We start from the raw sequence: 27131 nt of genomic DNA, 5'->3' as shown, positions 1-27131 counted from the left end.
GGATGGTCTGGTCGGTCAGTTGCTGGATGGAAGGTTGAGGATGGTGGTGGGGGGGGTGGGAACCATACATCTCTCTGCAATGATGCAGGAAAACCCAAAGCACAAGGCCTGCCTCTCTCTCTGTCCCTCAGTGTGTGTGTGTGTCTGTGTGTAGAATGAGTATTGTGGCTTGAAAAAGGGGAGATGACTGCAGTGGCAGAAACAGATACCATGGCAGAGGAAGAAGAGACTGGGTTGTATGTGTGTGTTTCAGAGATTTTGTTTTCTTTTATTTTAAGAATCATAACAATAATAAGGATCTGGAGCAGGTGGATGAAAGAGACCAAAGAAGGAGCCGGGAATAACGGAGGGCGGGATTTTGCCGAATAATCATTTCTTCACTGTGGTTCACGCAAAGACGTTTCAGGAATATTAGACTGAATGGGTAGATGGATGGATGGAGGCTGTCGGCAGAGGGGAAGGGAGGAAGCGGCCTGGTTGTTTCCTGTCCCCCCAGAAGGAGGGGATGCCAGGAGGAGGAGGACAAACAGATGCCTCACCCAACAGAGCAGAGTTTTCTTTTTTGTGTGGATGATTTTGCCACTTTTTCTAGCCATATTGCTGCTTCTTCCTAAGGACTGCTGTTGTTGGGAGAATCCTCAGGGTGGTAAAACGCACGGGTAGCCAGCAGCTGACGCCCATGCACAAGTGACATGCCCAAGGTCACCTAAGGGATGCTTGTGGCAGAGAAAGAAATCAACATCTGCACAGATCTCTGTTCAGTGTTGCTTTCTCAAGCCTGCAGAAGCTGAGTTGGGATTCTCTGAAGAGGTAATGGAGTGGTGAGTGAGTGTCATATGAATCCACACAATGAAGAAGCATTTAGGCAATTGCAATCAAATCAAGTGATATGTTAAAAAGCATGATCAACTGAGTGTACATTCCCACTGAGCAGATTGCCTTAAAATTCTGTGCTGTAGTGACAGTGGCCAGAAATTATGTGATTAAAATTGTTTGAGTAGGTTCTCTTGCACTTCAGCCTAGAAAGTGGTGTGGCCTAGTGCAGGCTTCCTCGAGCTGGTACCCTACAAATGTTTTGGACTACCATTCCCAGAATTCCCAACCATGAGTCCTGCTTGCGAGGGCATCTGAGAAGTGAAGTCCAGGGCATGTTATGGGCACCAGGTTGGAGAATGCTAGTGTTTAGCATGTTGGGTTTTGACCTGGGATGTCAGAGAGTCATTAAATACCTGTGGGTTTGATCCAGAGGAAGTCAGTGACACTGGCTACTCATCGATATCAGTGGGGCTTAAGTTATTATTAACTTGTTCTGTTGATTTCAATAGGAGTTTAATAGCATGACTGAATTCCTCTGGATCTAATCCAGTGGATATGCCTTGGACAAGGTAACTTGCTATTTTTTTAACTTCTCTTATGGAATATGCTTGGATGTTCAAAAAATGTCTAGGTTATAAAGAGACAGGCAGCTAACTTACTGTCCTTGGTTCCCCCCTTCCCCCCACCTACACATGATCATACACAGAGTCTCTTTTTAAAGGATGTAATGGATGCTATGTACACATTCAATGTGCCACAGAAGAGATGAAGAATATTTAGTTAACTTTTGCTCATGGAAGTGTAATTCTTCCATGTAATGTTGGAAGTTTCATCAACTTCCATTTTCTGGCTGACAAAACTTGAGGAATTGGTTTTCTGGCAGGGGGTGGACAGGTAAATCTGCTGGATCCAACTTACAGACTGCCAATTGAGTCCACTCTTGACTTAGCTGACGTGTCTGTTCTAAAACATGAACGCCTGTACCAAATAAAGAGGCTAGATAATTTTAGGCTCTGGACTTAACCATTTTATCTTCCCCCACAGTAGGAGGCAATGCATATTACTTCCCTTGCCCCCAAATGTGGTAAGCCAGTCCTGTTGTGCCTGGGGGCGATTCTACTTTTTCTACTGAGCTGGGCTTTGGGCCTCTGCCTCAAAGTCCTGCCCTGACAACACCAGCTGGGCAAATATACCCACCCATATTACTACTAAATCATAAAATGTGGTCCTAACCTATCCATTCCAACTGTTCTCACCCACTAGGGATAGTCTCAGTTTTCTGGAACCTGTTCCCAGTAAATTTCTCCATGCTGCCTTGTGTCCTTCGGAGCCATGTTAAAAAATGTGCTTGAATAAGTCACTCGAGTGACCATTGTTCATCCTGCTTCAGCTGCCAACCCGAGTTCAGTCTCTGAGTGGGGAATAAATGCACATGATCTGTAGCTCAGAAATAACAAGCTGAGGGCCCACACTCCAGCAGGGGCCTACTGAAAAGTGTCCTGGAGAGGTGCCTCATTTCCATCATTAATATCCTGCTCTCCCAGGATGTTAATGATGCAGGAGGCCAGCTCGCTTTGGGGTGAGGCTCCTCAAGGCCAGCTGCCCCCCTTCACTCCCAGAGAACAGAAACATGGAGCCTGGTCTTCTCTGGTGTATGGGCCACAGAACTAAGGCTCCACACAGACCCCAGCCGCCAAAATATATTTTGAACTAGTGTAACATAATTTACACCAACCATCCCCACCCTGATGCCTCTGGATGTTTTGGACTACAGCTCCCATCAGCCCTGGCCAGCATGGCCAGCATTCAGGAATTGTGGGAGTTGTGGTACCAGACATCTGGAAGACACCAGCTTAGGGAAGGCTGTAGGACCCTTTCAGTTGTCATTCATGGTCTCTTTTCATTCTTTTTATTCATTCCTGGCTCTTCCTTAATTCAAGGTTTTAAGGATTCCCCTTCCTCGAGTTTTATTGTTGCTTTTGTAACATGCTGATTTCATTCTTATATAAAACCACCACCTCTATTTATCAAATATAACTTTAAACAGAACACTAAACACATTCTTGGCTTTTAAAGAAGTGGCTACTGCAGAATAGCAGGGTGAGCCAAGCCTTCAGTAAAGTGTCATTCACTTGGATTCATATGACATGACAGCCCATCATGGGTGACCGGACAGGGTGGTTTGCTGTGTTTGTGTGAACCCAACATGGTTTCTGCAGGGTGGTTTATTTTTTACAAACAATCCCTGAGAATCCATGGCTTGTTTTAGAGTTATTCATGCCAGTCGTGGCTTGTTGTGTTGTTCGAAATTCCAGCAGGGCACTTTTACCATGGGCTGTTGGAAATGGCTAGAGAGCAGCCCAGGGAGAGTGGCAAAACCCCCTGCCGCTCCTCATGACCTCACTCATGCTGCCACACTCCCTTCTCAGCACCCTCCATCCCATGCCCCTAAACAGGATGAATATCAAAATGGGACACTCTCCATGGTGGGAGGCAGCAAGCAGAAAAGTGAATGGAGAGCCAAGTGGCTGGAGAGAAAACACTTGTGAGTAGATGCTCTTATTCCAGTGTGCATGCAAAGTGAAGCAGCATTTTACAAAGCAAGCTCACGGAGGAGGAAATTGACTGGGATATTGATAAGAGAGGGAGGTCAGAAGGCTGTTCCAAATGTGGGAGAGTTGGTCTTGGAGAAATTCTCCCTGCTCCTGCAAACAAAGGGGAATGTAGCCCTGTGTTGATTCTCTTATGTGTGGGGAGGACATTTCCCTTGATAGCCAGCAACCCCAGTTTTGGAAAGGGTGCTGACACAGGGACCAAAGCAACAAGGAATTCTGCTGCGGACTCACCTGAGACGAGTGCCAGAGCTGGCAGGAGATCTGTGGAGGAATGAATGGGAGAACAAGCCACAGCGAGCATGAGTGTCTGTCAGGGGCATTGTGGGTTGTTCAGTGAACAGTTAACCCATGGTGGGTATTAGCAGGGTGCCTTGGCATGATGTATAAAACTGCCCGCTGTGTGCTGACATGTCTCAGGCAGTAACCCTTGCTTGGAAGAGTGGAGTGTTTTCATCTGTGTAATGCTGAAGAGCTCGCTAAGCTGCCTGCCACTCATTTCTATATTCTAAAGCAGTGCTGTGGTTCTTGTGTGATTGTCTTCTCCAAAGTCAGAGACGGTACTCTGACCTAGGCATGGGGAGCTGAAGGTCCAGCAACCCACTCTTTTGCAGCTGCATAGGAAAAACTTGCTTTTCTGAGGTCAGAACATCATCTGAACATCCTCACTAGATGGGCTAAAAAGCCCCCTAGCAAAAGCTCAAAGGTTGCTGGAAGAGCAATCAAAGATCGTCTCTGTTATTTCTCTTGCCCTGCTAGCTCCAGCCTGGCAGGGTACAGGAATCTCAGAAACCTCAAAGTTTAGGAACTTCTGAGCAGCAGGAACTGAGTCCATGGGATTGATACCTTAGTTGTGTATGGTTGAAAGGGAGGAAATCACCAACTTTCATGAGCTGGCCATCTGGAGGAAACTCAGCCATAGGGGAGAAAGGTTGCTTCCAGACAGGCAGTGCCTAGCGTCAGCAATCAAAAGACGTTGTGCAATCAAGAGCAAGCTAATTGCACGTGTCAATATTCAGGGAGAAAAGTTCAACAGCCCCTTCTGTTTGCGTTCTGAGACATGAAGTTGCCATAATGTCCGGTTTACCCCTTAGAAACATCTTTTACCTGCCACTTCATAGCTTAAGCCAATTTAGGGGATTCAGTGATCTGCAAATCAGGTGAATCTTTTCTCTCTTTCTTTTCTCATGTCTCTTTTAATTCCTGTACCCTGCCTTGGTGGCTTTTTAGCAGCTAAGACAGCTCATACATGTTAATACCTAAAAACATATTTGAAAGTTGTTAGGATAGCCAGGTCTTTTCCTGCCCAGTTGTGTTTTCTCTTCTAAAAAAGCTTCTCCAATGTATATTCAACCAAAATAAACATAGCTCAACAAGCATGTGTGTTGGCGGGGGGGGGGGGCGTTGTGCTTGAACAACAATCCCTTGGTTTTGTTGCCTGGCTGGACTGGGTTTTACAAATGGGGAGCAGGCTGTGCACCCCAGTTCTTCCTTATTCACCAAGGAAGGTCCCTGTTTACTAGTACTTGCCCCAGGTAAATGGCTGCACAATGTTTTAAATCATGTTTCTCCACCCCTTTCTAGGTGATTCTATGTTAAAATTCTGTCAGGATAAGTTGCTAACACTGTTATTCTTCCAGGCTCAGATCCTTAGTCAGGTCCCTAGAGCTTAAATCTCTGAGTGGGGAATGGATGCTGTGGTGGACACGGGCATAAATGCATGTGCGTGATGCTAAGACATCATTCAGTGAGTGCCCATAGCCTGCCATTTCTCACACTGAAGGTCTTAAGGTACTTTTTGAACTGTTGACGGCTCGCTGAAGGACAATTATGTGTCTTACAAACCGAAAGAACCACCATCCCTGTGGCTTTGAAATGGAAGAGGAAGGCAGACTGTTGCAGAATAAATGAACACAACATATGATAAGGCGGAGTAGAGCCTTCAGCAATGTGTTATAGCGGAAGGATCGAGGCTTACACATTGATTCTTGCAGATGAAAAGGGGAGTTACAAGCATGTCCTTGTTTTCATCTGTTTAATGTTGCTGGGTACACTGTGGAATAATAATACTCATGGGATATTCAAGATCTCCTCCCTGAATGTTCAGGTTTCATTCAAGAAGAAGCTGTAAGGAAGAACATGCAGGCAGTTTTATCTCATTACATAACAAGAGGTAAACTTGCTTCTGGTTTCCATTGCTGTGGCTGAGGAGTGCAAGGCAACAGAATAACTGACAAGCACTTGGCTCTTGAAAGAAATAAAATTAAAAGAAAGTGACACTCCATCTAGCATCTTGGACAGCATTTACTTTTCTAAAAAAGGTGCATTTTCTTGCTTTCTAAAAATGTGTTTGTACATGAAATTTTTGCTTTTCCTATGACTCAGTTTGTGTTCTTATGATGTAAAGCTGAGTCTCAAGGTCAGAGTGGAGAGTGCACCTTCAGAAATCATATTGCTTTTAATAAGATCTTTTTATGGACTTGCTATAAGATTTCCATATCCTCCAACTGACTTCTAACCTCCACAGACAGTCTCTTTTTTTCTAATACTTATCTCTTGTAAATCTTATTGCCTATTATGCCTTTTAGAGATGCCATATTAAGTTTCTAGAATGTGCTAGATTTCTTTCCACTGTGTTAGTAAGCAGGCCGTAAAAAGGAAACCGGTGCAGCCCTTTCACAAACCAGTCTAATTCAGATGCCAGGCTTTTGCAGCATCAATTAATATATACAGCTCAGGTTGCCAACTTCTCAGTGGGTCCTCATAGTTGTACCTTTAAAGGTGGCATAATTAGCTAGGGATAACATTTCATCTCTCAAGGCAGCAGGAAGGTATATTTAAAGGCATAGCAACAAGGGCTGTTTAAAAATGGGCAAACCTATTTTTTATAGTAGAGAAGAGGGGTAGTGGAACTCCATTGAAGTGTTTAATTACACAACAATAACTCAACTGCATGATATTTGAAAAGTTACGGATGTGTGCTCAGAAAATGTTTGCCCTCTTTCACAAGATGAAGGAAGTGCGTAAGACCTCTGATGACAAGTCAGAAAGTAGAGAAATTTCCTCCTTTCCCCTATTTATTCTTATCTTCAAATATTAGGGAAAGGATTGAGCAATAATCTGCTATGGTGGTTGGATTTTTGGATTAGTACTGGAGAGAACCAGGTTCAAATCCCCATTCAGCTGTGAAGGCTTATTGGGTAGATGACCTTGAGCCTGTCTCTCTCTTGTTCTAACCTGCATCCCAAGATTGATGGGTGGTTTATACTGGAGTAGAGAAGCAGGTACACAACCTGGTATCCATCAGATGTTTTACAGTATAACTCTCCTCACTTAGACCATTAGCCCAATTGGCTTGAGCTGATGGGAACTGCATTCCAAAAAACATCTGGATAGTTTCAAGCTGAGTAAGGATTATGTTTTCAGCTCTCTGAAAGAGAAAGGAGGACCACCTCCCACAAAAAAAGGAAGGCTGCAATTCTATTCAGATTTACCTGGGAGTAAGTCTCATTAAACACAACAGGACTTACTTCAGAGTAGACATGCACAACAGTGCACCAGAAATAACATTTAAAAATCAGGGAAACACATGGTTGAAACTTGTCCTCTTGTGGTCTTTGAAAGGCAATGTGTTATGGTTGAACCCTTGGAGTGTTATTCCTTCACACTGTTGCATTTACTTTTTCACATTTCATTAATTTAAAAACCCTGATGTGTATAAAGGTTTGACGTAAACTGCATTTCTCATTCCTACCACATGCTGAAGGCCAAGTTTGGGCCAAAAATAGACTCAGCTGAAAAGGGTCTGGGGTAAACTGGGAGCCTAAAAGCAGCTGGCAAGAGATGTTGCTCTTGTTTGCCAGGCCAGGCAAGGCTCCTGGTATTTTTGCTTAGGGTGCAACCCTATCCAAGTTTAGGCAGAAGACAGGCCCACACACCCAACATGCTCCAACCAATTTTTACTGAACGTGGACTTTCAGTCAATTTGGAGGCTTTTTACTGCCCACCTTTGCCCTCCTTATGCATGTCAGTCCTGACTTGGTGCTGAGGCCTAGCTAAGCATGTATGATCCTGTTATGATCACTCTTTCCTTTCTGTCGGAAGAGAAAAATATTCCAGGCATGCAGAGAGTTCTTTTTAAAACTTTATTGCAATGAAGGGAACAGAAAGGAATGGTTTCCTTCCCATTTTTCTGTTCACCTGAGCACATGTTCGCACACCCCTTTTGAACCCTGCTCCCGGCTGCTTGTTCCCTCCTCCTTTCCCCTAATTGGCTAATAGGGTACTGAGAGTTCACACTCTTTCCACCCGCCTGCTCCGCGCTGCCCCAACACTGGCCCTTCTTCCCAATCCAGCCCTGCCCCTGGTGGGCTACAATAGGCTCTTTTTGTTCTGCCCAGCTTGTCAATAAACAACCAGGAAGTATTTGGCCCTCCTGCCTATGTGCCTGTCCTGTTTCCCCATACCTTGTGCTATCTGATTTTGGCCCCTCCCCTGCTTTGGGCTAAGTAATTTTCTTTGTTACCCTTTTAAATCTCTTTACTCCCTTGTTTCAAATCATCCTTTCACACCTATCAATCACAAGTGGCTTACCTGGGCAAATATTTCTTACAGTCCTACAAGATGCCTATTTTTAGCATGCCCCATATTGGGGGGAGGGGTCCCAACACAGGTGAAAGAGAAGGTGGGCATGTGTTTTATTTTGCAGATGACTGTTCTCCACTGGAGGACTGTCCAGTCCGGGCCCAATTTAAAGATAAAGAACTATATAAAGGGAGAGGCAGGGGCCTTTAAGTTGGCCAGCAAGAGTTCTTCATGCATTCATGATGTCTATCCTGCCCTGTTTTCCTACCAGGAAGCCTCCTTGTCTCTGATTCCTCACAACTACTCTGTGTGGTAGGCTGAGTTTATTGGCTGAGTTATTGAGTGGCCCAGTGGCACTCAGTGGCTAAGCCGGGGTTAGAAGGCAGATCTCCAGAGTTCCAGTCTGGTGCTTCGACCACTATGCCTCACGATAGATTGACCGGTGCACAGGTTTTTTCTTTTCTCTTTCTAGGTTCCTTAGGCTTTTGGCAGAGTCCTTCAGAAAACACTCCTGAGCAAACAGTAGTTCTTGAATAAGAGGGGAGGTAGTCTTACGAATCAGTAACTGATTAAAAAACAGAAAGCAGAGAGGAAATAAATGGTGAATTCTTCCAATGGAGGGATCTGTATAGGAGCCAATGCTTTTCAGCTTATTTGTACATGATCTGGAATGAGGTGTGAGCCATGAAGCGGCCATGTTTACTGACCACATTAAATAAGGGGGTTAAAACCAAATGGCTTGTGAGTGGCATAAGGAGGGTTTCCTCAGACTGAGAGAACTGACTATCAAAATGGCAAATTAAGTTAGTCTGGGCAAGTGTGAAGTAATGCACAATGGGGCAAAAATAAAATCCCATCTTCAAGTATAAGATAATGGGATTTGAGCTAGCAGTGACTGGCCAAGAAAGAGATCTTGGGGTTGTGTTGGCCTACTTGATGAAAAGGTTTACCCAATTCACAACTCCTGTGAAAGAGGCAAAACCCATGTTAGGCTTAATTAGTAAAGGAATTGGAAAAAAGAGCTGAAAAAAGACATTACTGAGTTGGAAAAAGAGCAATTAAAATGATCAAGGAGTTGTAGCAAGTCCCTTATGAGGAGTGGTTACAACAGCAAGGATCGTTTAGCTTAGAAAAAGGTGAATAAGGGGAGACTTCACAGCACAGTTTAAAATTATGCATGATGTGCAGAAAGTGCATAGGGAGACATTTCCCCCCTTCCCATAATACTCAGGGTCATCCCATGAAGCTGATGGGTGGGAGGTTCTGGACAGAGGAAAATTACTTCTCCACAGAGCGCGTAGTTAACTATGGAAGTCACCAATTTGGATGGCTTTAAAAGGGAAGAGGACAAGTTTATGGAGGAGGAGATTATCCATGGCTACTAGTCCAGCTGGCAGTATTAGAGTAAGTGTATACACCCGTTGCTGAGAATTTGTGTAGGATTGTGCTGGTGCAACTGGCAGGCCACTGCGTGATTATAATGCAGGACCAGATACATCCCTGGTGTGATCCAGCATGGTTTTTCTTTTGGTTTTATGCTCTTAGGGCACCTGGTGAGAGTTTTCCCTAGTGTGATGTGATAGACTGTATTCTGTTTAGATCAGTAACTTTTCTTGTTTTAACCTTTGTAATTCTGCTTTTCAAAAGGCACTTAAAAGTCACCACTGCACTTAATGGGGTACCTCATGCATTTGCATGTTCCTGAGATGGTAGACTCTTTGGAACAAGCGCAAAAGGGAGAGCATCCTTAGGAAACACGAATCCCAAAAGCCTCCACCCAAGGATTGTGCTGTGAAGTGGGTGAACAAGCCTTTTTCTGCCCCAGTTTTGTGAGCTAAGATCACCCGTGCCTCCGTTCCATTTGACAACTTGCCTTTGGACAGCTGTCAGATGTAGCCAAAGGGGAGGATAAATTTAGCTGTAGCTGCTGTGGGGCAATGCCCAGGGTGAGCACCTGCTGGATTTTGCCAGTAGGCACCTGCCCTGCAAGTTACCCACCTGCACCCCTGTCACTATGATTACCCACAGTTGCCCAAGTACGGGTAAACAATAATTTTATAAATAAATGTCTGGAATATTTGTGAACATTGGGAGAGACAAAAATGAAAAACAATCACAGGCAGCTCTTCTATGATTCTTCTGGGACACTTTGAAGGAACTGTCTGGAGCTGTCGAAATGGGGCTCACAAAAGCCAGTTTGACAGTCAGGTTTCTCAAGGGGAAAATAGTTGAAAATGGGAAGAAAAGCCACATCCAGCCTCAAACAGTTCAGGGAGAAGGGGAAGATAACACAATCCTTCTGGTGTGTTCCCTGGAATACCTGTGAGAGGACCAAGGCAGGAAGGGGCTGAAGGAGGGAGCCAGTAACCCAGTGATGAGCTTGATTCTGCACCATGGGCTGTTTCATACCCAACTAACGTGCCATGCCTTGTTTTGCTGCCAAAGAAACTACCATGACTTATTGACAGGGAGGGTTTGCATGACATGAACTGCATCCATTGGCAGAGGGCATTGCCAAAACTCTTAGCTACTTCATACCATCTTTGGCTGCATGTTTGGGAATGACTGAAGGAAAAAACCAGCAGTTAACTTCTAAGGCATAATATATGCAACCAGCATCAATGGCTCTGATGGCCAAACTGGATGTACAAGTCAACTGTGCATATGTAATTCACAGGTTTGCCCTATTCATACATTTAGTATGTGTGCAATTTACTCTTTGCACATTGGGAGGGTGGGGGAAGTAAAACATGCTTCCTTTCCAGACTAACCTCCCTAGGCAAGCTCACTCTGCCTGGCTCATCTTCAATATTGAAGGGGAAAATTGTGTAAAAGCAGCAAAACACACCCGGATAAAGCAAAAAGGCATTTGCTCCATTGCTCCACACTCCTTTTTATGAAAGGAGTGGACACCCCACTTCTGCTTTTTGTGCAATCATATCTTTAAAATGTGCACATTGGCAGTCCTCTTCATAAGATCGAAAATGTGTTGGGGAGCTGTGAAATGCACCAGTTCTCTTGGCTTCCCCTATAATGCCCCATGTGTCTGTTGACCTTTAAACTCACAGATCCATTGATCCCAGGTCAAGCATCCAACAAGAGCCTTCAGGTTCTTTGCTGTTGACCAGGGTGAGAGTTGGTTCCCCCTTGAGCCAAAGACGAGGACTATTCCTGAAATGGAAAGAAGGAAGACCATGCAAGCTCCAGTGGAAAAATGGCAGAATCTAAACATAATAATACATTTCTAAAATAGCAAAGTTAGAACCCCATCAAAGTTTAAATTCCTCCTCTTCCTCCTTCTCCTAAAGTTGAGAGTATGAGTAAAAGAAGAGCAGGGTGTTGCTGAAATAATTTCTAGTAGAATTGTGTGTTCTGACTTTCCTTCATTTTCTTGAAGAACAAACAGCCAAACATTTTAATCAACTTGCTTTTCCCCCTACGTGCCCTCTGTTTAGTCAAAAGAGACTCCTTTGATGCTCACTTTTGAAAAGGGATTTGGATTAAAATGTAGTTCATTCCTTTCTTGGCTTTCTCTGAAAATGCATAATATTTTCCAAATACTAATCTTACTGAGTCTCTGCAAGTTAATATCTTTTATATGAAGATAACATATTTAGGTATTGTGTTTCAGTACGCTAATAGGTTTGTTTCATTTAAAATCTTAAGTCTGTCGTCTTTTACACAGATAACCTCTTACCCACTGAGTTGCAAAGGTACATCTGGAATTAGGATTAGACGACCAGATCAACACTAACCTTATGACTTGATCTGAAATAGCACATATGAATAACCTTCGCAGGCTGGTATGTTCAAAGCTGGGACAAAGTATCCTGTATTAAGGCAAATAGTGGCCTGTATTTCGATGGTTGTAGAAGAGGCCATGGACTAGACCCAGCCAGTGAAACAAATTCATAATGTATTTTTGGAAATATTATTATGTCTGACGCCAGTTTCAGATATAACGTGTACTTTGGAGCTATAGGATATGGCCTGATTTAGGTTAACTGGTGGGACCAGTATTTAAATCATAGGATCTTTCTAAAGTCTCCACTCTTCAGAAGTCCTTAGAGTAATGCACTCCCTGCACAGACAGGAAATCAGCAGGAAATTTGAATTGATTGAAGATCCATTCATAACTTCTGGGAATATATGAAACGATGACGTACGGCACTCAATTTCTCTTTTGTGTGGAATAAGGTATCAATCTATAGCTGTCATCATGAACACGGTAGGACAGATGTGAATAAAAATATAAAACCAAAAATAACTCCTACCACCAAAACAAGTGATTTGCAGTATTGCCAGAAGCTATACTGTTCCTGGGTTCGGGCAATATGATAATTCCACTCAGGGGTTAAGTCTGGGCAGAGTGCAAGTTGCTGTAAAATCATGGCATGTTGTTGTATCATGGGCTATCATGTTGTCTGAAGAACCCAGCCAAAATAAGAAACCATGATGAACAATCCACAGTTCACAGCTTAACAACAAACTAAGTTAGTAAGTTATAACTTGTTAGTAAAGCTGGGTTCAGACACTACAAGAATCTATTTCTCCTCAATTACCCACATTCAACCCATACTTAACCCCTGATTGCATGTTATCGTGTTATCCGGTCTGTGTGCTGAATGGAGAATGACTTTTAAATCTCTGCTCACCTGTGAATACTTTGGTTGCTCCATATGAGCATATGTGACTGTAATATGAAAGTGTTGGCTTATAGATGTAAATGGATTATTGCATCCATCAACCCAATGACATAACTTGAATTTTTCAAGTGACTTCTCATTGAATGCACATTTGGCTGACCACTGGTCACTGAATGCCGAGAAATGCATGTGTGAATTAGGTCACAGGGAAAACTTGGCTCAGGGGTGCTTGTAGATAGAAAGCTCCTAGCACGAACAATCAGAAGGCATTGTGCATGTACTCCAGCTTTTTCTCCTTACGTGATTTTCTGTGGTAAGTGAATAAGAACTGTAAATGAAGTTTGCACACCTGTAAACATCTGCAAATGAAACAAAGAGATGGCCTCACAAACGTTTCAACTGGAAGGACCTCAGATCATACTCTGTCTCATTTCTCCAACAGTAGAATGATTTTCCGCAAAACATCCTGCGAAATGGACACTAATCGATGAAAATTGATGCCATTATAAATGTGTTGGCCTGCAAGTTGACACAGACCTCTTTTGGTGATTCCAGAGGAGGCTTTTATGTTGCCATCACCCTGCCTCAATTCGCAGAAGTTTATGAGGGGCAGGGTCCAGACAGTATCATCTTCTACTCATAAACCTCCCGGATCTTCCCCCTAGCTTCTTCCATCTTCTTTGCTTTCTGTGGAAAATCTGTTAAGGAGAAAAAGACAGTATGGTTTCCCAGTGCTTAGAAAGCATTGTGACCAGAAGCAGCCTTTGTTATTGGTTTCGCTACCTTCATTGTCGTCCTCAACAAACTGATACCTCACTTTTTGTTTCTGATGAGGAGTCCAAAGCAGCTTGCACAGCCTTGTGCCGTTGTTCCAGCGCCCCCATAACCCATCAGCTAAAACAGGATTAAAGTATTTTTGACCTGCTCCTTTTGCCTTCAGCTGTACCCATTACTGGAATGTGCCTCCGTCTGGAAGCTCCCAACATGGAGACCGGTCTTGGGCTGCAAGAGCTCTGACACCTGTCTTAAGGGCTACCTTCTCCACAGCCTCCTTCCCACGCACTCTGATCTACACCAGGGGTGCTACCACATGGGTTGAGGTGTGCTGGGTGGGTGATTATGAAAAGAAGGCCCTTTATGGGGTGGTGGCCAGGCTTGGGATCATCATCTTAGGGAAGCCCACCTGGCCCTGTCAGGATGCATGTTATACCAGGGGGCTCAAGTGACATTTTCTGAAGGCCTTGGAAAGAGACGGGTGGCTAATAGGGATTTTTCAAGGCTGCTGCACTTCCAGTGACTGTTGGGCTTGTTATTTTTGGCCTGCTTTTTTGAAATGTCATTTGTTTGTTGTGTTAATTTTTTCTTGTTACCTCTTCTGAGTTACTCAAGTGGAAGTAGAAAAACAGAGTATAACATTCAACATTAAATATTAAAAATGGAAATAGCGGGGGTGGGGGGGCAACTCTAAAAGAGTCTCCTTCTTTTGCAACCTGGAACTTTTTCGTGGCCTATGCAAGAGGAGGATAGAGCCCAAATATGGCTCCACCTGACGAGTATCAAGCATTTCTACAGTACTGGTAAAACATCTGGCCTTCTTCCTGTATGTCATGCATGAATCCTGCTTAATTGACTTAGATGTTGCTTTATTTTTCTGCTGCTGAAGAATGGATTTTATTGATTATCATTCCCTAGAAAAAAGTTAAAACCTGGTAGAAATCAAAGTTTTTCTAAAAAGAAGTTGGGCAGGAGGATGGACCTAATCCCTAAGAGGACTGATAAAAGGCATGGTGGTCCAACACTCCCCCACTGAGGTACAGAATGGGTTCTGTGGGGTGTCTCCGGGTAGTAAACCTGGTGCAAAGGATTGGTAACCTGCAGAGGTTCCCTGCTCACTCCATTAGATATCGCCCTTATCATCATTTGCCATCTATTTGCATGGCAATGTACAATGAGTAAGAAGTTCCTCAGTGAGCTTACAATCTAAAACCGAGACAGCATGGGGGGAAATGGATGCATGGGGCATTTTATGATTGATTACACACACTTTAGGCTTAGTTAAAATAATGTAGAAGGAACAGGAGGAGAACTTCTAACCCGAGGTGAGATTTGTTATCCAGCCTGTGAATTTATCTAGGGGTGGAGCATGGAGCTTAGAGTCTGCTGGGGAAATCCCCACTGTTATTTCTAATGGGAGATGAGACATTTGTCACTGGAGAGACCTTTGTGTGACTGTTCCTCCTAGCGACAAATAGGCAATGCGGTGAGTGGTGTGGCCGTGCCCTGGACATCTCTGATACTGCAAAGGACCTTGTTGGAGGGGGGGGGGGGCAACTTGCCTCCTCACTTAAAATCAGTTTCCCATTCTTGGACTAGGGGCACAAATCCAAGACTTCCCAGAAAAGGGAAGATTTGAGGAGGTGCTTGAAAAAATATGAGAGGTGGTTGAAAGGAGGTGTTCTAACAGGTATTCCAGGTGTAAAAGGCAGCAAGAAGAAATGGTTGAAATTGTTTCAGGTGGCAAGAGAGAGTTGGAGGGTTGAGGTTGGATGGTTGAGCTTGGTGAGCTGGACCAGTGAAAGTGGCAGGAAGAGACATACTGGGGTACAAGCACCGATGGAGGGGCAAGGTCATCTAGTCCAGTGGTGCCGAACCTGTGGCACGTGAGCCAAGTCACCCCAGCATCGCCCCAGCAGCCAAGCATTGGATAACAGCGTACATACGGGCCATGCTCAGAAAGGAGTAGTGGTGCCAGGTGATGACATCACAAGCCGCGACTCATTAGCTACGACTTGCCTGAGCTTTCACATGGCCAACCAATGCACTGCCAAGGATATGAATATATATATTTGCTTGGGCTGCCTGTGAGGAGTTCTTTCTAAACTAAAACCTCAGTTTTCAGGTTTTATTGCAGTGTTGGCACTTTAAGTAAATAAGTGGGTTTTGGATTGCAGTTTGGGCACTCAGTCTCTAAAAGGTTCACCATCACTGGGTTAGGGTTAGAAAAAGGAAGTGTCCTGGTATGATTTTGATGGTTGGAAGGTGTTTAGAATGGGCAGAACTGTTGAGATGTGCAGAAAAAAGCTACTCAAGGAAGGCTTTTTCAAAATCGCATTATTTTCAATGGCATTTTACCCCTACATTAGGGTTAGGGGTGTGCACCTGACCAGGGTTAGGGTTAGCAAAACGAGGCGTCCTGGCATGATTTTGATGGTTGGAAGGTGTTTAGAACAAGCAGAAATGTTGCGACGTGCAGAAAAAGCTACTCAAGGAAGGCTTTTTCAAAATCGCATTATTTTCAATGGCATTTTACCCCTATATTAGGGTTAGGGGTGTGCACCAGGGTAGGGTTAGGGTTACAAAAACGAGGCATCCTGGCATGGCTTTGATCGTTGGACGGTGTTTAGAACAGGCAGAAATATTGAGATGTGCAGAAAAAGCTACTCAAGGAAGGCCTTTTCAAAATTGCATTATTTTCAATTGCATTTTACCCCTATATTAGGGTTAGGGGTGTGCACCAGGGTAGGGTTAGGATTAGCAAAACGAGGCGTCCTGGCATGGCTTTGATGGTTGGAATGTGTTCAGAATGGGCAGAAATGTTGAGCTGTGCAGAAAAATCTACCCAAGGAAGGCTTTTTCAAAATCGCCCCTTTCAATGGTATTCTACCCCTATGTTAGGGTTAGGGGAATGCACCAGGGTAGGGTTAGGCCAGCGGTGGTGAACTTATGGCACACGTACCACAGCGGGTATGCAGAGTCCTCCCTGCTGGCATGCGAGCCAAGTCACCCAGCATCACCCCAGCAGCCGAGCATCGTATAACGGTGCACATAGGGGCCATGCACATGCTCGGAAATGAGTGGCGGGGCCAGGCAATGATGTCCGAGCGTTCACATGGCCGGCCAGTGCACTGCCGTGTGTGTGTGTGTGTGTATTTGCTTGGACTGGCTGTGAGGTGTTTTTTCTAAACTAAAACCTCAGTTTTCAGGTTTTATTGTAGTTCTGGCACTTTAAGTAAATAAGTGGGTTTTGGGTTGCAGTTTGGGCACTTGGTCTCTAAAAGGTTCACCATTACTGATCTAGTCCCTGGTGCTTAAAGTACAGAGAGATACGGAGGGGCAGAGTTACCTAACCCCATGATGCTTCCAGACTGAAGGCCCTATCAGTAACAATCAAAAGGCTTTTGCCACAGAACAGTGTCTTCCTGGGTGGATTTTTTTTTCTGGTGGGAAAAAAGACAGAAGAAACCATGGGGAAACTTGGGAAGGCTACAAATGGAAGTTGATGACATATGGACCTCTTGTAAAAGCCTAAAATTGGAAACACCCCCAGTATTGTCCACACTGACAGGCAGCAAAATTCCAGAACAGCATTCCCCAATGTGGTGCCCCCCAGCAGTGTTGGACTACAACTTCCAGCATCCTCCGGCTGGTAGTGGGACGCCAAGAGCCAAGAGCCTGACCCATCTGGAGAGCACCAGATTGGAAGAGGCTGCCCTAGGACTGCAGGCAGAGATCTTTCCCACCACTTGCTTCCTGAACATCTTAACTGGCGATGCGAGGGACTGAAGTTGGGCCATTCTGCATGCAACGTGTGTGCTGTGCCACTGATCTATGGCAATAATCCATAAGATTAATGCTCACTTTGCAGCTTTAATGTGGAACTATCCTACTCACAATCACAGGGGCTAAAGGACAAGAAAAACAGCAGAGTGACCCATCTGAGCTGCTGCTGGAACTTTGTACTGCTCAGGGAAATAGGGAAATGACAGAGTTGTAATACTATCAAGACAGCTGCTTCCCTGGGAATTGGGGGCATGATCTTCCAACATTTTCTTGACTTTGGCATGTAAGCGTTTCCCTACAAGCCAGCAATACATGTTGTGGCACTGCCCGTGTTTCCCTGAATAGTGAGCCGTTTCAGAGGAAGTACTCCAAGGGGGTTCGTTTCCTTTGAATGACGGAGCATTGGAGAGTCCCAGTGTAATTCTGTGCACACATTTACTTGGAAACTCAGCTCCTTTGAGGACGGGAGCTTAAGTCTGAGTAAACCTGCACTCAAAGGGCATTTTTCTAATATCTGCTTTGTTTACATATATATGTGCGTATGTATACACACAGAAAAGTGTGCACACATACAGCCACCCCCATATGAGATGGTCTTCGGGCAAGATGCCTTTAATGGTCGATCTTCTCCTCAGTGTTGTCACCAGGTGCTGCTCCTCCTCATCCTCTCTCTCAGCTTTGCTGCCACTTGCTTGCCTAATGAGCGGAAAGCCAGTGAGCAAGCTGCCTTTGGCTCTCCTCCTCTGCCTGGCCACTGCCATGACCTAGGCCAGAATGAGAGGCATGTGCAGAAGCAGGTTGAAGGGTGAGGTGGAAGAGCAATGCCTAGGCACACTTGTCACTGCACTTCTGCTGGGGTGGGGGTCCTTGGCAGGTGCCCCACCGTACCTACCCTTGACGCCAGCCCAGCTATGGTTGTATTAGACCAGGCGTTCTCTAATTTGGGGTGTGACAAAGAGAAAGGCTGCATCATGGTTTGCCAAATTGGTGAATTGCAAAGTTTTTACCAAAAATTACCCCAATAAAATTATTTATTATACTTTTGTTTGCATTTGGATTCAGTTCTCGTTTGTCAATCAAGACAGAATCTAGAAATTGCCTGAATCTACAGGCAGACTTGCAGGTCACAATCAGCAAGAAAGTTCCACGTTTTGACGAAATCATGAATGAAAAGCAGGAACAAAGAATTCAATGAATTTTATGTTCACCAGTGGGATTGATTTTACTGTATACATTTTTTTTTCTATTTGCTTAATTTGTATTTGAATTTTATGCATTAAGTTAAAGGCTTATTTTTTGAGTTCAGTTTGTTCACTTGTACTACTGCATGTGCTTCAATCTGCAGTTCAAAAATTAGAAACTTGACTTCATCTTCAAATGTGATATTATTTTTGCAGGGGTTGCAAACATAAATCAAACAGTTTCTAGGGCTGTGGGGCATAGAAAAGGCTGGGAGCCACGGTATTAGACTAATGGTGCCCAGCAGAGGGAGGTTGGAAAGCTCCATCCCGTCTCTAGCAATGCACGGCATTTCTTATGCTAGGCACAGAGAAGGGGGCTTTCCCCTTTTGGCAGCCACAAGGTTTTGACGTTGGACGCAGCCCAGTCCTCCTCTGCCAGCTCACGCACTCGCCTGCACATGGTTTCTTCTTGCCAGTGGTGAGCAGGTGAACGCATAAATACACAATCTGCACAGCATTCCCCAACCTGGTGCTTCCAGATGTTTTGGACTACCACTTCTAGCATTCCTGGCCACTAGCTATGCTGTCTGGGACTGATGGGAATTAAAGTCCAGAATGTTCATTTTGCAGCAGGTGGGAGAGGGCTGCTTAAAATATTTTATCTGTATTAAATCCCTAGTTTTGAAGGGAGTGCTGCCGAGGAAAAGGTAATTGTTACCATGCTTCACATGGTTATGATTCATTCATAGTATTATGGTAGATCTTTGGTGGCTTCTTTTTGTTTCCATAGGTCTGGTGAAGCTGGGCGTACACTGCATCACAGGGCAAAAAGTGGCCATTAAGATTGTGAACCGGGAAAAGCTTTCTGAGTCAGTTCTGATGAAGGTGAGCACATGTTTGTCTGGAGTGGGGGAAGCGGGGGTGAAGAAGATGAAGACTGAAAGAGCGTGGAGCTGAAATCACAATCCACAGAGACAGAAGCCGCATGCTGTGCTTTCTACAGATCTGATCTTGGGCTCTCACCTTCATTTCCCTGGAAAGGTCAAGCCAGGATATCTTGCCAAAAGAAAATCAACTTAGCAGAGCTTTCAGGCTCATTCACGTCTTGCAGATGCATCACTGCTGTGAGTTGTGCAAAGGAAATTCAGGTTCTCACCAGTTCCAGAAATCCACAAGTTTAAAGAAGTATGCACCAAGGGAAGCGAATAAAAGTGGAGGGCTATTTTTTCTCAAGGGTGAGTGGTGGTAGACATTTTAGAAACAGTGAGACTGGGCCTTTTGTTGGGTGATTGCCAAAAAATAGATCGATCCAGACTTCATTAACCTGGTGCTCTTCAGTTGATTTGGATTATAACTCCTAGAATTCCTGAACGTTGACCACTCAGGCTGGTTGGGGAGGGTTCCTTGGTGCCAAAGGAGAGCTGGGAAGCAAAGGCATGAAAAACCAATCTGGGTTACAGATGGACCATCTCTCTTCACTTCCATATGCTGGGCCTGCTGACTTTTTTTTTTTGCTGGGTGCTCCAGTTGACTCCCTATTTCAATTGCTTGCTCAATAAGTTTGGGGTTTGGCCTAACAGGAAGATGTGAGCTGATCATATTTCCCACCATCATCAATATTCCAGGCTGCAGTCCAGGCCTTTGACTTGCTGGGCACTGTAGCTCTTACCAGCTGCATGGACTAGCTCTTTTGGAGTTTTTTCCAGCCACTGCCACCACTGCATCTATTTTGCTTTTCAGACATTTGTGCTGCTGCGGAGAAAAATCTCGTTAGCCAAACGTGGAGATGCTCGGCATGCGCTAATGGCCATGACATGCAGCGATTTGGGGCAGTTTAATCACAGCAGCCGCAATGTGCCAAAAGCGTGCCTTCGCCAGACCACTAGAGCAGCGTGGCTAGCTGAGGTTTATGGGATTTGCAGTCCAGCACATGTGGACAGTGCCAGGTTGCAGAAAGCTGCACTGCAGAAAGGGAGCTTAAAGCATTGAAATGACTGGTGAAGAAGCAGCTTTTTTGTGTGTTCGTGACAACACCAGAATGAAACGTCCAGCAGCAGATACAACCCTTTTTTGCTTCTAGCATGCAAAGCGATGTGTGTGCTCACGTGTGTGTGTGACAGCTTTGTGCATCAGGGGCCCGCATGAGATTGGGAGCCCTACATCTGCCAGTCGTGTGTGGTTATCCCAGCGAGGTACCTCCATATGAGGCTGACTAGGCTGGAGGCGAGCAGGCAAAGAACACAAGGTGGGCAGCAGACAGAAAGCAGAAATCTGGAGGCATGCAGGGAAAGCAGGTGGCCTCCCTCAGAAACATACCACCAGGCAGAATGACATCAGCCAGTTGGCAAGACTTTATATCCTGAAATTAGAAGTGGGAGCAAACAGTGGCCCTTCAGGTTTGGGGCTGCATCTCCCATCAGCCCTTGCCAGCACAGTCCATGGTGAGGGTTGATGGGAGTTGAAGTTCAAAGAACATCTGGAGGGCTGCCTATCACCTAGCCCTGTGTTAAATAGCACCTGTTTGGTCCTTCAGCATCACCTGGCTTCCTGCAACAGGAGGACCATGGGATGCTGTGTCAGATTCCTGACTGGTGGGGCCTGTGACACACAGCTGGCTCGACCCTTGTAGTTCCTTAAGATCTGTTTTTTCCCCCTGAAGTATTGTGGGTGGAACCAGGAAGGCTTGTCTCCTCACTCAAACCATTTATTTTTAATTTAATTTAATTGGTTCCTCCTTCCCGCTGTGAATCAGAACCTTTCTTCAAGTAGTTTGCAATTTGCACAAATGCCATACAATTTACTTTAATTTCCTTTGCCTCACAGAAGAACTAGGAACAGAGCTCTTCTTTTGCTAGATCTCAGGGCACATCAGTCTTCCCCAGCCTGGCAATCTTTGCATGGGAGTTGAATGGCAACTCCCATCATCCCCACAGGACATGCTGAGTGAGGAAGATGAGACCTGTATTACAGCACATCCGGAGGACAGTAGCTTGGGAAAGGCTGCTTTATATAATCACATTCTCTCTCTTTCTCTCTCCCATTTTAGGTGGAACGGGAAATTGCCATTTTGAAACTCATTGAACATCCCCATGTGCTCAAGCTCCATGACGTCTATGAGAACAAAAAATATTTGTAGGTATTTATTTGCAGATTGCTTCCCACCTTCTACATCATCTACATGCACAGAGTGGAATAGTGTTTCCTAGCAGCTAGCCGCTCCATAGCTTGTAGCCAGCAAATCTTTCCTTGTCTATTTTTCTGCCAATGATCTCACATTCCAGTTCTGGGGCTATTTCCAATCCTGACCCATAGCCACAGAGAATTCTTCCTCCTCTCATAGATATTTGAAAAATCCTTTCCGAAGGATGTACTTTATTTTTTTTTCAGACCCTCTCTCCCCCTCCCCCCACACATAAACAATTACTGGGTTCACACAACAAGCAACCCTGCATGGTTATTTATTTATTTATTTATTTATTAAAACATTTCTATGCCGCCCCTTGCCGAAGCCTCGGGGCGGCTTACAACACAATAAAATACAATAAAATACAAAAATAACAATATAAAATTAAAATTAACAATATAAAATGAATAAAAAATATAAAAGAAGTCACCCTGGCCAGATAAATAAGCAAATATTGTTAACAGTTAAAATGACGTTTAAATAAAAAGGTCTTCACCTGGCGCCGAAAAACAAATAACGACGGCGCCAGGCGGACCTCTCTGGGGAGCGCATTCCGTAGATTGGGCGCCACCGCAGAGAAAGCCCTCCTCCGAGTACCTACCCTCCTAATTTCTTTACCCATGGTTTGCATTTTTCTACCATGATCCACCCAGAATACAATCAAGTTGTTTCTATATTACTGTGACTTCCTTTCTCCCCACTCAACCCTCCTGTGGTCGGTATGTACCATGCTTGAAATTTAATCCCAAGCTACATAGCTCCCATTCTGTGTTGCTTGTCTTCTCCTTTTTGGTCTGTACATCCGTTATGCAGTAGGGAAGGACAATGGAGCCTGCATGGTTGGAGCAGCTCCTACAATGGCCATCTTTTCCAGGAAACTCTGTGGTAGTTGCATACCAGGACCATGGAAACCACAATCTTGACTACAGTCAACATGACAAACCACGTATGGAGAAACCATAGAACAAAGTGTTGCTTCTTATAATGGTTTCTAAAGATCAAACTTAACATGGTGAAATCCCATGACTGGTTTCAGACAGCACAACAGAGCAACAAAGATTAAAAAAAACCACCACCATAGCTTGTTATGTTGCCTGAACCTGGCCAATAAGTCCTTTTACCTTTGAAGATTTAAGTAGAGATGTGCAGAAGGAATCCTCAGCTTCCACAGGAACTTTTTTAGGTGATACAGAATCTATATCTTGTGACAGAAACCAAGTTTATCATTACATGTGGATCTAGTGACTAAGCTGCAGGGAAACCTGGGCACTAGGCCCTTGAAAATAAGTAGCCCATCTGAGTAACTTGTATATTAGGAGTGCTTCCAGATGAGATTTTGTGCAATTGCTCTGCAAATTTATTCAGTGAATTTTAGGGTGTCCAGGTGAAAACACTGACCACTTTTGACCATCCTGCAGTTTCTTCTTCTTCTTCTTCTTCTTCTTCTTCTTCTTCTTCTTCTTCGCTTTCTGCAAATAATGCAAGGAGAAAAGAATGGAATAATTATGCAGTGCCTTTTCAATAGTAGTTGGCGTCCTTGGGTATATCTTTCTGGATGGATTTGGTGCCTGGATGGCATCATTCCTGTGGTTGAAACCATCTATTCTTTTATTGGTTTCCTTCAGCTATTCCGGTCCTGTATCAATTGCATAGTTGTTTCAAGCAATTCCATAGCCCTCTCTGCACATTTCCTAAAAATACCTCCAACATGCCTGATGACTGGATAACAACACTGTACTACACTGCAGGGTTGTCAGGCATACCATTTCTATTTCCTTACCTCTTCCTCTCAGCAAACTGGGCTACACTGAAGTGCTGGCATATCCCATACAATCTCAGAAAGATGTGTTCTTTCCTTTCCCCTGCAATATAGATAAAACAATGATGAGCCATATGTACATTGGCATCTGCTGGGATTTTAAAAAGATTAGGAAGTTGTGAACAAATGCCTGCATTTTTCATATTAAATAGGACCTGAATTAGAATGATTAATACTTTTTGCTTGCTGCTCACATTTTGTTTCTGTGCAGTACCTTCCAATCACAGCTGCTCTAAATCCCTGGATTTCTGAATTGTTTTCTATGAGGCAATGGAGACTTCTCTATCAAGGAAGGCTCTCCCAGCCCAAAATGGCTGAAAAATGAACCAGATAAATTTCTTCTCCAGACAGTGACTGTGGTACTTTATTCATTTGCTAAACACATTGTATGGTGCAAGCAGGGTAGTTTGTAACAAAACAGTTGTGTAGAATAGAGATCTTGAGAACTACAAGGACTGTAGGTTAGCTTTTCTTCTTTTTGAATGAAAGCTGGGAATCAGGATTTTCTAGCTTATCTAAGTAGGGGGGGTACAACTGACCCCAGTTGCTCTGGTATGGCACCCTATGCACCAAATTAACCATACAAAATAAAAAGATGTGATTAGGATCTTCTGTGCTTCTTTCTTAATGAAGGGATGTATTGATCTGGACCAGGGCCATGGAGCAGTGAATAGTGTTTTAATTCCTCTGTAGTGTTAACTCATTACATCTTTGGAGATAAATACCAGCTTGGTGCTGTTTGGAGTGCTGGGTGGATTTTGCTATGAAAACAGGCAAAGCGTTAACCCCTCCTCCCCATACTACAGTCTCAGTTTGAATCAGCCCTTCCTTCCCCATAGTTGTTTTTTGTTAAGCCAGAGACAGGATATATTCTAAATAATTACTATAATGTGTAGTTTGAGATCAAGAAGCAATGCAGTTAAGTAACTTGAAGCGTATTAGGTGGCCTGTTCTGCCTTTTCTGCAGCCATTCCGCATCCCCTCAGGTCCCCTCACTGCTAAATGCCTGGCTACGGGCCTACTTAGAATGCCAGCCAGGCCGTGTGTATTGCTGCCTAAATTCAGACCAAGATCCCAAGGCGATTAGTAAGAGCAGAGGGTGTGTGTGGTTACGGAGTTCGTCCACACAGCTCTGTCCTCCTAGAGATACTGAGAGGCGCTCAGCTTCTCAGTGCCACTTGATGGGGAAAACAAGCCAGAGGGCGCCATTGAGGCCCTGTGCGGCTTGCGGGTTTCCCACTGAGGCAGCTGGTGGGCCACTGTGTGTACAGAAGGTTAGATAAGATTGCTCTGATCCAGCATGGCTCTTCATAGGTCCTTATGAGACATTTTCCCATCTTTCCTTTACATTTATACTTCACTTACTGCTGCAAAAAGCAATCGCTAAGTAGCTTATGCTCACAACTACAGAAATTAATAACTGATACAATCCAAAGGACCCCAGATCAGTATAAACTGTATTCAACACAGTAATAATTACAGATTAAAGGAACATGAAGGCACAACCAATTGTCTACTTGTGATACAAAAATTGTCCCTTTCTGCCTTCACAACCTAGCATAGGGTGGCCACAAAGGCATCATCAAAAGGGTGGGGGGGGCAAAAATGGACACAGACTGAATTGAAATGTGCATGTGGTCTTCTAGATTTATAAATGCACATTTAGAAATAAGTATTATTATTTTTTAAAGCTTCATTCCACCACAGTGGGGAAGACTGTGCCCAGCTGAATTGGGTGCCTGCCTCTTCAGTCTGTTGTGCAGGTGCCAACTGTTGGTGGGCAACCTCAAGGCCTCTGCAAAGCTTTCTTAGGGTCATCCTTAAACCAGACTTGGACCAGGCAGCCATTCAGACAGAGGACTGTCCTCTGTAGTTGAGGACAAATTGCTGCTCTCTCATAACTATTACATTGCATTTATATCCCACCCTTTTCCCCCTTGTAAGGAATCCCAGGCAGTTTACAAGGTTCTTCTCCCTCCATTTTTATCTTCACACAACAACCCTGTGAGGAGGGTTAGGCTGAGAGTGCATGACTGTCCCAAAGTTACCCAGTGAGTGGCTGCGGGGGGACCAGAACTCCTGGGTTTCCGGTCCAGCACTGGAACCGCCACACCACACTGGCTCTCACTAACGTCCAAATCCCCTGGGGAATAAATATGTCTGCAAAAATAACTGTTTTGCAACCTATAAGCTTCCTTCAGGGGAAGACTGTGGACACTGCAGTTCTATTCAGAGTTGGGCACTCTCTTTTTCTATGCTTATCTCATCAGCTCCTTCCCCTAAATTCAAGTGCTCCTTGTCCCATTCTCTTCATGCCCAAATCAAGCTTTTCTTGTGACTTGGATTGTGCTTTTACTGTGAGCTTGAGAGGGGGAGAGAACAAAAAATCAGAAGCTGAAACCTTGCTTCGTGGAGATCCAGTGACAGTAAAAGAAAAGCTGGTGTTTTGCGTGTCAAGCTGCTGCTGCGCAGCAGAGGGCCAGAACCAGCATAATCGTTTTAAAAAAGAGGGTTGGCGATCCCATCTGCTTCTGAAATTCCTGGCTCACAGAGCTGGTTTCCTAGGTGGAGGATCTCGGTGTTTCTCTGTGTGTGAACGTTGCCAGAGCGGCAGGGCCTCTGTGAACATGTGTGCGTGTGTGTCTGTGGGAGAGGCAGTGAGCGAGCAGGGAGGGCCATCCCGAATACCAGGCGGTGCCAGGCAACTGGCAGTCTTCACACATAAGCGTCTTTGTCATCCCCCTCCGCTGACACAATGCGAGGAAGGTGTGGGGAAGAGACAAAGATGTGGGGCAAAGAGGCTGCTTTAGAATCTCTGTGCTATGATGCCTTATTATTTATTTCATTTCTATGCCGCCCAATAGCTGACCGTCTCTGAGCCGTTCGCAGCAGTTTTGTTTTATTGTAAGACTGTCCCGAGATTATTTGGTAGTGGACGGTATACAAAAGTTTTAAATAAATAAAGCAAACAATACATTAAAGTGCCATAAAGGTTTTCCAAAATGCAAAACGTATAAATACAAATTAAAGACTGCTAAAACCACCTGTGACACTGGGAAGACCTGTAAGAGCGGTCCCCTCAAGCCCTTCCATATCCCTTTATGTCTTTAAATGCTGCAGGATAGAAGTCTCCCTTAACCTGGTGCCACAAGGATGACAATGTTGGTGCCAGGTGGACCTCAGTGGGGCGATCATTCTATACTTGGGGGGCTGCCACTGGGAAGCCCTTCCCCCTTGTCACTGCCCTCCCAGCCTCCCATGGAGCTGGTGCTTGGAGGACACCTCAGATGGTGACCGTAGTACTGGCGGATTGTATTTGGAAAGGTGATCCTTCCAGCATTGTGGTCCTAAACTGAGAATGCCCTTATTGGTTAAAACCAGCACCTTGAATTGGGCTTGGAAGCACCCAGGCAGCCGGCGCAAGCAGACCAGAACTGGTCTTGTATGTTCAGATCTATTTGTCTCAGTTTTTAGTCTGGCTGTTGCATTTTGCACAAGCTGCAGGTTTTGAACAGTCTTCAATTTTAAATATTACCAGAGTGTATGTTAATGAAACCAGACTACCTTTATTTGTGCTTATATAGATATACAAATATACCCTCTTTGTATATCCTCTTTTTCCAAAAAAGTGGCACTCAGAGTATCCCACAGCAGTAAAAGAGAAATTAGAAACAAAAATTTAACACTTATTATAGAAAGAAATCAAGTAAAACTACAATAAACAAATTA

The 27131-nt window shown here is 44.4% G+C and overlaps 1 protein-coding gene across 1 annotated transcript in view; it reads left to right on the top strand.

Moving 5' to 3' along the window:
- Window positions 1–27131, top strand: part of BRSK1 (BR serine/threonine kinase 1) — a 57803-nt gene that overhangs the window by 1491 nt on the left and 29181 nt on the right. Inside the window, exons 2-3 of the mRNA XM_044447858.1 lie at window positions 19190–19284; window positions 21446–21531. Coding sequence (XP_044303793.1) covers window positions 19190–19284; window positions 21446–21531 — 181 coding nt within the window. The remainder of the gene's footprint in view (window positions 1–19189; window positions 19285–21445; window positions 21532–27131) is intronic.

This window comes from Varanus komodoensis, unplaced genomic scaffold (assembly GCF_004798865.1).
Source record: "Varanus komodoensis strain SLA01 unplaced genomic scaffold, ASM479886v1 scaffold53, whole genome shotgun sequence".
NCBI lineage: Eukaryota > Metazoa > Chordata > Lepidosauria > Squamata > Varanidae > Varanus > Varanus komodoensis.
The sequence above is the reverse complement of the archived record's forward strand: the minus strand, read 5'-3'. Positions and strand labels throughout refer to the sequence as shown.